Genomic DNA, 15,573 nt, shown 5'->3' with positions numbered 1-15,573 from the left:
AGTGAACAGGCAACCTACAGAATGGGAGAAAATTTTTGCAATCTACTCATCTGACAAAGGGCTAATATCCAGAACCTACAAAGAACTGAAACAAATTTACAAGAAAAAAACAAACAATCCCATCAAAAAGTGGGCAAAGGATATGAACAGACATTTCTCAAAAGAAGACATTCATACGGCCAACAGACACATGAAAAAATGCTCATCATCACTGGCCATCAGAGAAATGCAAATCAAAACCACAATGAGATACCATCTCACACCAGTTAGAATGGCAATCATTAAAAAGTCAGGAAACAACAGGTGCTGGAGAGGATGTGGAGAAATAGGAACACTTTTACACTGTTGGTGGGATTGTAAACTAGTTCAACCATTATGGAAAACAGTATGGCGATTCCTCAAGGATCTAGAACTAGATGTACCATATGACCCAGCCATCCCATTACTGGGTATATACCCAAAGGATTATAAATCATGCTGCTATAAAGACACATGCACACGTATGTTTATTGCAGCACTATTCACAATAGCAAAGACTTGGAATCAACCCAAATGTCCATCAGTGACAGACTGGATTAAGAAAATGTGGCACGCCGGGCGTGGTGGCTCACGCCTGTAATCCCAGCACTTTTGGAGGCCGAGGCGGGCGGATCACAAGGTCAGGAGATCGAGACCACGGTGAAACCCCGTCTCTACTAAAAATACAAAAAATTAGCCGGGCGTGGTGGCGGGTGCCTGTAGTCCCAGCTACTCGGGAGACTGAGGCAGGAGAATGGCGTGAACCCGGGAGGCGGAGCTTGCAGTGAGCCAAGATCGCGCCACTGCACTCCAGCCTGGGTGACAGAGCGAGACTCCGTCTCAAAAAAAAAAAAAAAAAAAAAAGAAAATGTGGCACATATACACCATGGAATACTATGCAGTGATAAAAAAGGATGAGTTTGTGTCCTTTGTAGGGACATGGATGCAGCTGGAAACCATTATTCTTAGCAAACTATCACAAGAACAGAAAACCAAACACCGCATGTTCTCACTCATAGGTGAGAACTGAACAATGAGATCACTTGGACTCGGGAAGGGGAACATCACCCACCGGGGCCTATCATGGTGGGGGGTAGGGATTGCATTGGGAGTTATACCGGATGTAAATGACGAGTTGATGGGTGCTGACAAGTTGATGGGGGCAGCACAGCAACATGGCACAAGTATACATATGTAACAAACCTGCACGTTATGCACATGTACCCTAGAACTTAAAGTATAATAATAATGAAAAAATAAAAATAAAAAATAATAAAAAAATAAAAAAAATAAAAGTGTATTGAAAGTCAACGTGGCAAGTTTCAGATCAGTCGAAACTGGAGATTGGAGGTCGTTGGAGTGCTGTTGGAGGAAGTGCTATTGGAGGTTGGAGCAAGGAGAGCAGTTGTTGGAAGGAACTTCTTAGAAGAGCCAGTCTCGAAGATATGGTTGTAGACAGAGCCTGAAACTGCACTCTTACTACATTTGCAAGTTGATCTCCAGTGTTTGGTATTCTATTTGTGGCTACACAAATTGAGAAATGTCAAAAATGTAAGTGGCAGAAAAAAAGGACAGAAAATTATTTATGTAAGGAGAAGTTAAAGGTATTGTGATTATTTTAATCTGGGAATGTGGTTCTTAATGATTTTAGTACATGAGCCATTTTGGAAAGGAAAAAGAAAAAGATACAGGAAAACAAAACTAGTGATAGTGATTGTGTTCTTTATTTGTGTTAGCCTCACATGCCTAACAGAGCAGAGGGGTTAACACAAGAAGTTTTTAATCAACCTTTGTTAATGAATCAGTGTACCTTCCCTGTTTCCTGTTTGATTTTACAAAGCCACAAATAAAAATAATTTTTGAAAAAAAAAAACTTAACTGGAATGGAGAAACTAGTAGCCTTTGAAGTTATACCAGTTGCATTATAGTCAAGGTAATCATACAGTTTGTCCATCCAAAATGGGGTGCTTTTGAGAATCAAAGGGGACTCTTTATTAGTAATTAAGCTAAGACATTAAGTATCAACTTGGATTGCCCTGGGTACATGGGGACATTTGGGCATCCTGAGTATAGTTTTTATTTATTAAATCCCTCCTCATTAATCTTTTATTAGTTAATAACAGAAACAAATTAATAGCTCCTATGGAAAGTAAATTTACAAAGTCTCAGTCATGCAAATGCTCTAAGAAAAGTTAAGGGATTAAAATAAAATGAATAAATAGAAGTTAATATTTATTGCATGCTTATTTGCTAAGCAATTATAGAGATGAATGAGGCTTTAATTCTAGATCTGTCTGACTTGGGACTTTATCAGAATATATATTTGACAGTTCTTGTCTAAAGCAGAAAGATGTTTAATAACTGTGTTTAAGTAAAAATTGCAATTCTTACAAAAAATTAATGATGCCTCAGAAACAGAGAATTTCAGAGGAAGAGGCAAATTCAACCTTTTCATGAGGGGTGGGATCTTGTTTCCTAGAATCCTTAAGAACCTGCGAGCATCCCTTGCTTTGTGGTGATTTAGACAAAATTGAGAAAGGGATGTAAACCTCAGTCTTTATGCACTAATGCATTAGTGTAACCCATGTACATGAATGCATTATTTTTTCTTGTCATTTTCTCATTTGTGTTAGAGGCTCATTCAGTTTTCTCAGGAGTTGAGTTTTTTCAACATATGAAAAAGCCCTGTGCTTTTTCCATGGTGGTAAATGCTGATTTTTTTTTTAGACTGGCTTAGTCATAACTTTGTCTACATGTAAGAGACTAGAGCAGGGTTATTTTGTGATTTCCAACTTAAACCTGGGCTACGCTCCCCTCTTAGGTTTTGGCCAAGGCTGGGTATATCTGAAGGATGGTGGGGATATTGTATTAGGAACAGAGCACCTGGTGGCTTCAAATCTAGGAGCTGGAATCAGCCCTCTGTGTTCAAATCCTGATTCAGGCATGCAGTAGCTGTGTGGCCTTGGGTAAGTTACTTCATTTCTTTGTGCAGAGCTAGCTTCATGGGCATGTGACCTGCATAGTTGCACGGCACCCTGGTCAGGAGGGCCCCGCACTTGGATTAATGTTCTGTAGTTGCTATATTGAAATGTGTAATATTTTTTGAACAAGGAGATCCACATTTTCCTTTGCACTTGGTCTCAAAAATTAAGTAACTGATTCTGTTTCCTAGCCTTAGATTTTTTACTTGTAAAACAGGGATAGTAATATTTTCTTCATCTTTGTGTACATAGGATCCTCCTAGGAAAAGATATGACAGTGGTAAGGTCGAGTCAGGCAGTGAGTTTAATCTGAACTAATTTATTTAAAAAGGAAGGTTGAACTTGGCTATTATATGGTATCCACCTCTCATGTTGTTTTTTAGCTTATCTGCCTGGGGTATGGGGGGAAATGATAGTACTCTTTTACATGAGAATATCTAGGAGACATTAGGAGCAAAGGCAGCCTTGTTTTGGAACTGTGGCCCGGTAGTATCATATGAAGATGGGGGGATGGCCTCTCTTTTCTTCAGTAAAACTGGGCTGTGGTACCACAGTTCTGGGACAGCATCAGTACCATAACTTGTCAGACTGGCTTTGTCTGAGTCCCAGCAGTGCTGACAACAGTGGGGCCAAAGTTCCCTGTTAGGTTTTTGAGGACTTCAGAGAGCCAATCAGCTGATGCAATCACTGCCGTTACCACCACCAAAATGAACTGACTTTTTCATAAGAGGAAAATGGCAGGTGCCAGGTAGTACCTCAGGCATTGCATTAAAAACATATGTGAGAAATTGCTTGCTTTCTCTAAGAAATAATTGGAATGGATGTTGTAAAGCGCTGGAAGTACTTTAAAAACTAGTGAGGAAATGACATCAGGGAAATGTGGGTTATTGATAACATTAAGAACTATATTGTATTATGAGTGTCTGTGGCCTGTGACATAAAAGTTACCTTGATATATGAGCCTCTTTTTCTTCTATTAATTAATGACAGGAAGAATTGGATTTCAATGACATATATAGAAACATAACATTCAAGCAAATCATAACTTGAACAACAAAGGAAAGGAAGAAACAATCTTTAATGAAAAGGTTACTAATTCATCTCTTCTTTATAAAAACTAATAATGGATCATTATTGTGGTGTTAGAAAGGTTTTCATATCTTGCTCACGCCTCCCAGCTCATGAAGTTGAAAGCTATTTAGCATATAAGTGAGATATTCTGTTCATGATCCTACATTTATCCTGTAGGTTTAAATATGGATAGCAAATCAGCACATATCTCCAATTAACCAGTGCCGATACATATTTGAGTAATCAGTGTCCACAGCAATATGTTAATTTCTGATTAGGCATGGATAAACATAGTTGTCTCCTTAGTCGTTGAACTTTAGTATAATAAATATAGCCCTTTGAGAATGGTAGTAGATAATGAACCAATGGGGGATTTATTGTAGCAGGCTGTAAAATAGCCCAATGGAAGATGTGAAAAAATCAAAACACCAACCATTTCCAGGAGCAGTAGTAGACAGGCCTTAAACTATTGATTTGACAGTTTGGGCCATTAGAATAAAGACCCAACTAAGAAGCAGATTTCCCAGTTTGCAGAGCCTGCCAGGGAGAAGAAATATGCCATTTAACAAGTACCTTGCCCAGGTGTTTTTGCTTCTACCAGCTGGCAACTACAGAATGTGGTACAGTTTCGTACTCACCAGGAGACATTACAACAAGTTCCTGAGGAGTTAACAAATAGAAAATACCCAGGCAGGCTCAGCAGGAACAAAGCTTTAATATTCTTAACCTGCTGAAGGCAGTGAAAAGTCTTCATTAGAACAGTTGCTCAAATGAGTCGCATTTCTATCGCCTTCTGAACCTCTGTTTCTTTACTAGATGCTACTTTGAAGCTGGCATTTCCACAGGTACAAGTTACTGCAAACAGGTCAAGAACTCTGCTCTAAAGTTGTACAGAATTTGAAGATCTTTATTTTCATTTTAATGTTTGAATCATTTCAGTTTATAGCCTATGTGAGAATATTTGCCAAAAGGCACTCTTTTTTTGTTACTTTGGTCTAATCTAAATTTATCACTTAGAAACTTTGAGCTGAATTTATTACTTAGAAACATAAACAATGGCTTGAACTACTACATTTTCCGGCCCTTTAGCATGGCCAAATGTCATGTAACGTGTCAGCCCTGAGCTTGGTTAATTTATTGCACCTTTCTGTTGATTAGAAGGGAATGAGTCCTAGAAGATTTTGCTTTCATTTTGAAATACCATCTGCTAAATTGCTAAATTATATTCTAAGAAGTTTTTTTTTAAATATGAAGGGGTTCCTTTCTAAGAACAACTTAGAAACATTAAGATAATTTCACCTGCAGTTGTGACCTTGAAAAAGATGCAAAATGTTGCTGCTTCATTCTTTTGGCATAGTACTTCAAACCAAACAAAGGATTCCAACAGCATAATTTTATTATTCCTTTTGCTGACAGTTCAGGTTCTTCATTCATATTTTGTATTTTCTTATTCGTAGAAAATTTTTCCTCTCAAAGACATAGCTTTAGAAATTTCCTGATACCAAAATATGTTGTTGTACTTATATTTTACAAACATACCAGTATTTTTTTTTTTTGACATTTCCTACAAAGCAAGTAACTCAAAAGAAATGCAGAAAATCAGAGACAGAATTCAGAAAGGCAACTTACAGGAATTAAATAATCATAACATCTGTGTTGATAAAAACTCAAAAAAAGTAAATGATGTAATTATCCAAAATGTTTAATTATGAGAAATAGAACACCATTTATGTAAAAGACATTTTCATATTATCGGCACTTTTGTTCCCCTCAACTAGTGTTTTTAAGGATCATGCCTTCAGAGCAGAGAGATATGCCAACGACAGAAATATTTAAGATTCCACAGAATTTTTGTTGATTTGTTGTTGGAGTTAACAATAAAACCATATCAAGTAATTTGAACTGGATAAGTTGCCTGAGGATAGATGTCAAGCAACATATATGACACAGCTCTTTAACGTTCTAGGAAAGTGGATGTCCCCAGCTGGATACAGCATTTCGACAGCATGTGTGCAAACATAGCTGTTTCATCCATGGTGAGTCATTTGCAACCACGAGTATACTCTGCAGGCAACACAAGAACCAGTGCATGATTGGATGAACCACAGGGAAGGCACTTTGGTGCTCAAATTTCAATATATTCTGTTTTTACATGTTTACATTTCAATTTTTTTCTTCCTGAGGATACTCAGTTTAATATCTTCTATTTGAGGTGCCTTACAATTGTGTAAAATTCTTAGGTATTATTATGATTTTGTTTGTTTTTGTTTTGTTTTTATTTATTTTTATTATACTTTAAGTTCTGGGATACATGTGAAGAATGTGCAGGTTTGTTACATAGGTATACATGTGCCATGGTGGTTTGCTGCACCCATCAACCTGTCACCTACATTAGGTATTTCTTCTAATGCTATCCCTCCCCTAGCCCCCCGACCCCCCAACAGGGCCCAGTGTGATGTTACCCTCCCTGTGTCCAAGTATTCTCATTGTTCAACTCCCACTTATAAGTGAGAACATGCAGGGTTTGGTTTTCTGTTCTTGTGTTAGTTTGTTGAGAATGATGGTTTCCAGCTTCATCTGTGTCCCTGCAAAGGACATGAACTCATCCTTTTTTATGGCTGCATAGTATTTCCTGGTGTATATGTGCCACATTTTCCTTATCCAGCCTATCATTGATGGACATTTGGGTTGGTTCCAAGTGTTTGCTATTGTGAATAGTGCTGCCATAAACATACGTGTGCATATGTCTTTATAGTAGAATGATTTATAATGCTTTGGATATATACCCAGTAATGAGATTGCTGGGTCAAATGGTATTTCTAGTTCTAGATCCTTGAGGAATTGCCACACTGTCTTCCACAATGGTTGAATTAATTTACACTCCCACTAACAGTGTAAAAGCATTCCTGTTTCTCCACATCCTCTCCAGCATCTGTTGTTTTCTGACTTTTTAATGATTGCCATTCTAACTGGCATGAGATGGTATCTCATTGTGGTTTTGATTTGCATTTCTCCAGTGACCGGTGGTGATGAACTTTTTTTCGTATATTTGTTGGCTGCATAAATGTCTTCTTTTGAGAAGTGTCTGTTCATATCCTTTGCCTACTTTTTGATGGGATTCTTTGTTTTTTTTTCTTGTGAATTTGTTTAAGTTATATTTCAATATTTAAAGATATCTGAAGATATTTTAGATAAGACAGATCTGATGATATCAACATAAGATTTTATGAGACTAAGGGGAAGCAAACTAAAAAATTGTTTATCTCCAGAGAGGTACTATTTTAAATTTTAAATGAATTCAAAATGAGGGCTGGGTGCAGTGGCTCATGCCTGATATCCAGCACTTTGGGACGCCAGCCTCAAGAACTCCTGAGGTCAGGAGTTCAAGACCAGCCTGGCCAACATGGTGAAACCCCATCTCTACTAAAAATACAAAAAAGTTAGCCAGGTGTGGTGGCAGGCGCCTGTCATCCCAGCTACTCAGGAGGCCGAGGTGATAGGATCACTTGAACCTAAAGGCACAGGTTGCAGTGCACCGAGATGATGCCATTGTATTTCAGCCTGGGTGACAGAGTGAAACTCCATCTCAAAAAAAAAAAAAAAAAAAAAAAAAAAAAAAAGAGTGCGTATGGGAGTCTTTCTCTATGCATACTGAGGTTTGACACTTCTGTCCAAAGTACCATTGTAGAACCTTTAAAACCATATGAGAAACACAAAATTCTTTTCTCATGTTGTGTTAGTCTGTTCTGACACTACTAATAAAGACATACCCAAGACTGGTTTAATTGACTCACACAGTTCAGCATGGCTGAGGAGACCTCAGGAAACTTACAGTCACAGCGAAAGGGGAAGCAAACACGTCCCTCTTTACATGGCGACAGCAAGGAGAAATGCCAAGCAAAAGGGGGAAAAGCCCCTTATAAAACCATTAGATCTCATGAGAACTCACTATCACGAGAACAGCATGAGGGTAACTGCCCCCATAGTTAAATTGCCTCCCACCGGGTCCCTCCCATGATGTGTGGAGATTATGGAAACTAAAATTCAAGATGAGATTTGGTTGGGGAAACAGCCAAACCATATCACATGTTATGAATAAAGATGATGTTTTTAAGAAAGGAACTTTTCTTAAAGAGGATAGTTTTATGTTCTAAGTCAGGGTCAGCAAACTGGCTCACGGGCCACATCTCGCCTCTTACCTGTTCTGGCATGGTCTGTGAACTAAGGATGATTTTCACGTTTTTAAATGGTTGAAAAAAAAATCAAAAGAAGAAGAATATTTTATGACCCAATGAAGATGATGTAAAATTTTAATTTATGTTTCCATAAGTAAAGTTTTATTGGAACTTAGTCACATTAGTTCATTTATGTATTGTCTGATGTATTGTCTGTTACATATGGCTACTTTTGTGCTTCCATGGCAGAATAGAGTTGTAACAGAGACTGTCTCACCTACAAAGCCTAAAATATTCACTATCTATCCCTTTACAGAAAAAATTTGCCAACTTATGTTCTAAATTACTTATCTTCTGATTTTGATACAAGATTGATAATGAAAAGTAAGTGTTTTATAGTTAAATGGGAATTTATGTTATAATTACTTTTGGACTAATATTATGAACAAATAATTATAACAGATTTAATTAAACCATAGTATTATTTTCCATTGGCATTTGCATGGCATGAAATGGGTCCCCAAGAAGTATTTTTTGAAGAAATAGATAAATAAATTGACACATGAAGCTGAAGACTATGGGTACTAAAAGAATAATCCATTTTATCTACTTACTTTTTCTTCTGATTTAAATTCTATTTTTGAAAACTTATTTAATTTAGTAATATTTGTCATATCTCTGAAGTAATCAGTTGCCATAAATTTGAAAATGATACTGTTGTGGAATCACAAACTGTATTTGTGTCTGATTTAATTCAGCTAAATGTGATCCTAATTAGATGCATGGTGTTCCAGCTTTTTGTGTTCCTCAGTTCGTTTTTTGTGGTTTCTTTGTGTAGGCAGTATTAAACACATGGAAATCTCTACAATTATTCACACTGAGAGACAGAAGTGTCTGTGTTCTGTGATCATCCGTTTATACATTAAAAAACCTTATTTGTAGAGAATCAATAATTAGATGGCCTTGGAATATAAATCTGAGATTTCTGCTATACAGGGATTTGCTTCTGGTAGAGTCTTAAGTTCTGAGTTTGAGGTTTCCATGATTATTGATTATAATTATTTTTTAAGCTAATGACTCCTTTGGGGATTTATTTGAGACTGAAGTAAGTCCAACATGCAAAACTTCTAAGTTAGTAAACAAATAAATCTCCAATCTCATCAAGCAAGTTATTTACTGGAAGCCTTGTAAATTAGAAGCACGATGCCCCACAATTCTATTAATAAAATCTCATCAGCATAATTTAATGTCACATATACAGTATTAGGTTTTAGAGCCAGAACCACAATTACTATGAGAAAGAGTTAACTGTATAAATCTTAATGGGAGAAACTTTCAAAACAATTTAGAACAGACAGGTATACCAGAAAAACTCCCCAAGGTAAATAATACTAAAATATTATTTAATTTATATTTATGAAATTATCAGCCAGATAATTGTGATTTATAAGATCGTTTCAACAAAAAGGACAGCAGCTATTGCTCATTTGTAAAATAGAATAATTCTATTAGAATGACATTAATACCATATTAATCTTTATTTACACAGTTTGATATAAAATCAAAATCGTACCCATGTTATTTATAAGCACGAAATCTATGGACGTGTAGAAAATTTCAGTAAGAGTTAGAAAGGAATTTAACAATTAAAAATTTTTAAGGATTTCTTAGTCCAAATTCGACATTTTTTCTCTACAAATGTATGAAACTTAATTGATACTACTGAGTATTTTAACTGACTTCTAATTGTGTTCAAAGGATGTATTACCTATGGGTTCTATAGTTACTGTTTTCTATAGGTTTCTGTTCTAAGTCAGTGTGTCTATAGGGATATAGACATAGATATAGATATTACTAAATATTTTTCTCATAAAACAGTAAATATCCTTACTTTTTCTTCTTATGGTTTTTAAAACGCATATAAATGATTGATCAATAAAATAGAATTGAGAGAAATATGTTACATAAAAGTACTTTCTCCAAAGTAAAGGAGAAAAATTGGAAATAATTACAACTATCGAATAACAATTTTGTAACAGTTTTGCATATAAGACTTTAAAGACATTGAAATATACCAATTTATAAATATAATTCATGCAACATGAAAGTATGTTATGCAACACAACAATATAATGAACTCTACCACTCAAATCAGGAATCGGAACACTACTAGTAGCCTTACCCTGGATCCCTTCACGAATAGTGATTATTTTGCATTTTGGCTTTATTTCTCCCATGTCTTTATTTTAAAATAGTTTTATGTCATATGTATATGTGTATATAAGTGTGTGTATTTGTGTGTGTGTGTGTGTGTGTGTATATAGCCAAAAGTATGTTGCTTGATTTTGCTTATCTTTGAACTTTTTGTAATTTGTTTTTTTTCATCTTTGATGTTGTGACTATAGTTGATTAATTTTCTCTTAGTAAAACATTTCATTGTGTGAGTACACCACAAGTTATTTATCCATTTTTCTATTGTTGGACATTTGGACTGTTTCCAGTTTTCTTCCCAATTTTATATGTGCTGCCACAAATATTAATGTAAACATCTTCCTTTAAACATGTGCACAAGTTTTTCTAGGCATATAATGAAGAGCAGAGTTGCAAGACCATGGTTTATCCAAATGTTCAACTTGGATATTGAACATTTATGCTCAGTAACATAAATAACATAGTCGGCCGGGCGCGGTGGCTCAAGCCTGTAATCCCAGCACTTTGGGAGGCCGAGACGGGCGGATCACGAGGCCAGGAGATCGAGAGACGATCCCGGCTAACACGGTGAAACCCCGTCTCTACTAAAAAATACAAAAAAACTAGCCGGGCGAGGTGGCGGGCGCCTGTAGTCCCAGCTACTCGGGAGGCTGAGGCAGGAGAACGGCGTAAACCCGGGAGGCGGAGCTTGCAGTGAGCTGAGATCCGGCCACTGCACTCCAGCCTGGGTGACAGAGCAAGACTCCGTCTCAAAAACAAAAACAAAAACAAAAACAAAAAAACATAGTCAATTATCATATAATGGTAAATTGTTTTCAAACATGTTTGTGCCAGTTTACACTATCCCTGGCAATATTACACTTGATCCACATTCTCACTTAAATTTGTATTGGGTATTATTAGATTTTTTTTTTTCTTAGACATGGTTTCACTCTGTTGCCCAGGCTGGAGTGCAGTAGTGGGATCTTTGCAACCTCCACTTCCTTGGCTCAAGTTCTCTCTCCTGTCTCAGTCTCTTGAATAGCTGGGAGTACAGGCATGCACCACCATACTGGGCTAAGGTTTTGTATTTTTTGTAGATACGGGTTTTTGCCATGTTACTCAGGCTGCTCCTGACCTCCTGGGCTCAAGTGATTCACCTGCCTTGGCCTCCCAAAGCCCTGGAATTACAGGTGTAAACCACTGCACCCGGCCAGATTTCATAATTCGTGCTAAACTCTTGGGTGTAAAATGATCTCATTGTGGTCTTAATTTTCATTTGCTTGACTACTAATGAGAGTGATCATCTTTTCATGTTTTTATTACTATTACTTTTTTGTGTGTGTGAAATACCTTTTGTCTTGTCACACGTTTTGGTCAGTTTTTCCTCCCAGTTAGGTTGTCTTTTTTCCTGTTGATTTGTATTAAATTAATTTTCATTAAGTTCAATTTCCTAAAAATATAACAAAAAACACAAGCAAAATATTTTGAGCACAACTGTTTCAAAATGTTATTTGAATTCTCTAAAGCAGTACGTTTTACTTATTGAAATGGTCTCCAACTAGAAAATGTCTTAACTGGTTAAATATTGGTTTAAAGGTAGATGACAGACTAAATCATATATATAGGTAGGTAGAAATATGTTTGTGTTTTTTCAGCCCCAAACTAAGAATGATCCTTTATCCTAAAGCCTTTAGATTCTAACATATTTACTATTGGAACAAGGGGAATGCTAAACTTGGCTCTGACATGTTTATCTTATTTAAACATCATTTGTATTATACTTATACTTTGAAAAGTCTTCCAATATCCATGGAACAAAAAAGTTCAGCATGATAACTATTTAAGCCATTACTACCATATCTGTAGATTTTTTTAAGCCTTTGTCAGTAGTATATCATTATGCCATTATCAATATAGCATACTGTCAATAAAAAGGTACTTAAATATCATTATACTAATTATTTTAATTATTTAAAACACAACTTTTAAAATCCCATTGTGTCCTAAAGTGATATTTCACAGTAAGAGACGAATGTATTATATGAAGCATGAGCTTTCCCTGTTGTGTCTTTCATTCTTTCCCTCATCTGTATCAGAAAAGGTCACAATCTGGAGATAATTATTCACCTCACTTACCTGGTGAGATGGCTTGAATTCCCAAGATCTGTCCTTTTCAGGGCTTCATACTGGGATCTCAGGCCCCCATGCTAAACCTAATTTACTTATTGACTTCCCATATTTATAGTGGCATAACAATGGCCATGTGGATTCTGTGCTAAATATACTCTTAGGTTGTTGCTTCCTATATAAAAAAGCACTCAGTCCTACGGGTACCATCAGACCAGTGCTCCCCAGGTGGTGTGAAAGTTTATCTGAAATCCAGTTTCTGAAGAATAAGTAAACTTTATATGGGAGGACTTCCCTGAAATGCTTGCTTCTCTGTACCATCTAATATAAGCAGAATTTCTGAAAATCGCATTCAGCTAGGGTTGCTGTGAAGATTTAATAACAGCACCTGATATATAGGAAGTTTTCGTTAAATGTTACCAGTGAGGAAAATGATGTTGATTTTGTGTTGTTAGAAATATTGACACATTTGGCATCATCCATGTTTTGCTATTAATTCATAAGACTACCTCATTAAACCTTTATTTTGAATGTACAAACATTTCTCATTTGTAGTCTTTGGAGGCCTACTTTTACACGTGTTTTATTTCCATAATTACCTAAAGCTAATTTGACAGGTACTTTGTCTCATTTTTTTCTACTATAGTGTCTAGAAACGTGCTTTACATAGTGCTCAATAAATGTTTGATTAAATTAATACATGGTTACCAGGGCATCTGCATATTATAACCACAGATTAAGAAATGTAGATACAGAACATGTATTCATTTGAACTTCAAAGTAAGAATCCAAATAATAAAGCTGTTATCAAGGTGGCTAGTGGTTCTGGGGCTCTGGTATAATCACTCTGTCTGGTTTGCTATCATCAAATTTTCAATAGGGAGCTTGATCCGAGAACACATGCAAAAGCAGATCACCTTCAGCTCCCTCTACAGGGGTTCAAGAGTCCATTTTCAGCAATTCAGAAAATAGATTGAGAAACATATGTTTAGGGGAAAGCAAAATGGTGTTTTCTCACCTGCGAAAGGTAGTTGCTGATCATACATTTTAGCTCTTGTATGGCATCTCACTAAATCTGTACTACTTTGAAATTATAGAACGTATTTTCTTCCTGGAAGAGAGAAATTATCTTCTTTATCCCCATGCCTTATCATTACTGAACATAACAATTACAAAATGTATAAAAACACTGTCTCTTTGGTCTCCTTCTTTAGCTATTTATTTTCTAGAGAAGAATAAGAATAAATAAAGCAGAGCTTCTTTCAAAATTACAATTTCTTCTGTAATCACAGTTTCAGAAAAAAAGAAGAGGTGAAGAGTAGGAGAAAGGAGAGAGAGAGGGAAGGAGATAGAGAATAGCACGGGGTTTTAAATGAATTTAATTATTCTCCTTTGCCAAGGTTTCTTGCTATAAGTCATCTAAGGTCAATTTTCTTCCAACATCAGTTTTAACAAAGAGAAGTGAACAAGAAAGCTAACAATAATGGAAAATGATGTTAGCCTTTGCCAGAGCTTTCATTTCAGCAGGATATTGAGTATTAAAATGCTTTGGCTTGGAGAATCTTGGATGTTGCTTCCAAGTCTTTTTTTTTTGGAGATGGAGTCTTGCTCTGATGCCAGGCTAGAATGCAGTGGTATGATCTCTGCTCACTGCAACCTGCGCCTCCCGGGTTCCAGTGATTCCCTTGCGTCAGCCTCCCAAGTAACTGGGACTACAGCTGCGTGCCACCACGCCCAGCTAATTTTTTTTTTTTGTATTTTGGTAAAGATGGGGTTTCACCATGTTGTCCAGGATGGTCTCGATCTCCTGACCTCGTGATCCGCCCCCCCTTGGCCTCCCAAAGTGCTAGGATTACAGGCATAAGCTACTGCATCCGGCCACAACTCTTGATTCCTGCCTCCACTGTACTTTGGTCCTGTTTTCCATTCCAGAACTAGGTTTGTTTTGCATGCTGGACTTCAACTCTGTTTCTATACAAATCCAGACCTGCTTTGCTTTCTCAGTTTCTGGCTCAAGTCCCAAGCAAAATTCTGTCTGGATAGATCAGAGATTCAAATGATCGGGGGCCATTTGCAAGCAGCTGTGCTGTTGCACTTGGGGTTTTGGTAGGCTCTTTCACTATCAAACAAAATATAGAAGCCTAATTTTTAGAAACAGTTTTTACTTTTAGCCATGAAATGCATGAACATAGTACATGAGGTCCAGTAATACTTATGGCTTATATTACCAACAACCAGGGTGACTTCCCTTAGTCTTGTTTCCATCGGACAACAACTGTGATCTCATTTTAATTAAATTCATTGTCATTATTTACATTATCATGACTTAATAATTAATGTCGTTTGCAGAACCAAGCAGAAGAGTATGATGTCTTTTGTTCTTATGCCTCTTATACACGCTGTCATAGATCTATTCCTACCCTAGTTCTTTTTACTTTTGGTCTGTGCCACAGAATTAGTACACTTTAGTTCCAAATTATATATTATATTATTTATTTTACAAAGTAAAATAGCTCAGTCAGAATTTTAATCAATATTCACTTAATTTCCCTGAATATAATTTTTTTCTTACCTGTAAAGTTACGTAATATTCTCTTGACCTCGTGATCCGCCCCCCTCGGCCTCCGAAAATGCTGGGATTACAGGCGTGAGCTACTGCGTCTGGCCACAACTCTTGATTCCTGCCTCCATTGTACTTTGGTCCTGTCCTAAAAATACTCTTTTATTCACTAACTACTTCAAGGTATTTTGAGTAGGAAGTGTGTTGGATTTTTCTTGTGTGTGCCTTAGAACAATGTGCTAAGCATACAAAAAGTATTCAGTAAGCACCTTAATTGATATAACTGAATTTGCAGTTTTTCTTACCGTTCTTTCTATGTATGTATGTATATATATGTATGTATGTATGTTGAGACAGAGCCCACTCTTGTCAGTCAGGTTGGACTGCAGTGGCATGATCATGGCTCACTGCAGCCTCAGTCTCCCCCGGCTCTGGTGATCCTCCCACC

At 36.6% G+C, this 15,573-nt stretch overlaps 1 protein-coding gene across 6 annotated transcripts in view; it reads left to right on the top strand.

Annotated features, from left to right (window-relative positions):
• Positions 1–15,573, top strand: part of LOC105470104 (transmembrane protein 117) — a 579,101-nt gene that overhangs the window by 232,580 nt on the left and 330,948 nt on the right. The window contains exon 4 of one of the 6 annotated variants that reach the window (XM_011721853.3): positions 6,037–6,106. The exons of 4 other annotated variants lie outside the window; for them this stretch is intronic. In XM_011721853.3, the coding sequence (XP_011720155.1) occupies positions 6,037–6,106 (70 nt within the window). Of the gene's footprint in view, positions 1–6,036; positions 6,107–15,573 lie in introns of those variants that run through there. One more of the 6 variants, XM_011721857.3, reaches the window with a different exon arrangement.

Source organism: Macaca nemestrina, chromosome 10 (genome assembly GCF_043159975.1).
Source record: "Macaca nemestrina isolate mMacNem1 chromosome 10, mMacNem.hap1, whole genome shotgun sequence".
NCBI classification, from domain to species: domain Eukaryota; kingdom Metazoa; phylum Chordata; class Mammalia; order Primates; family Cercopithecidae; genus Macaca; species Macaca nemestrina.
Note: the sequence above shows the minus strand (reverse complement) of the source record. Positions and strands in the feature narration are given on the sequence as shown.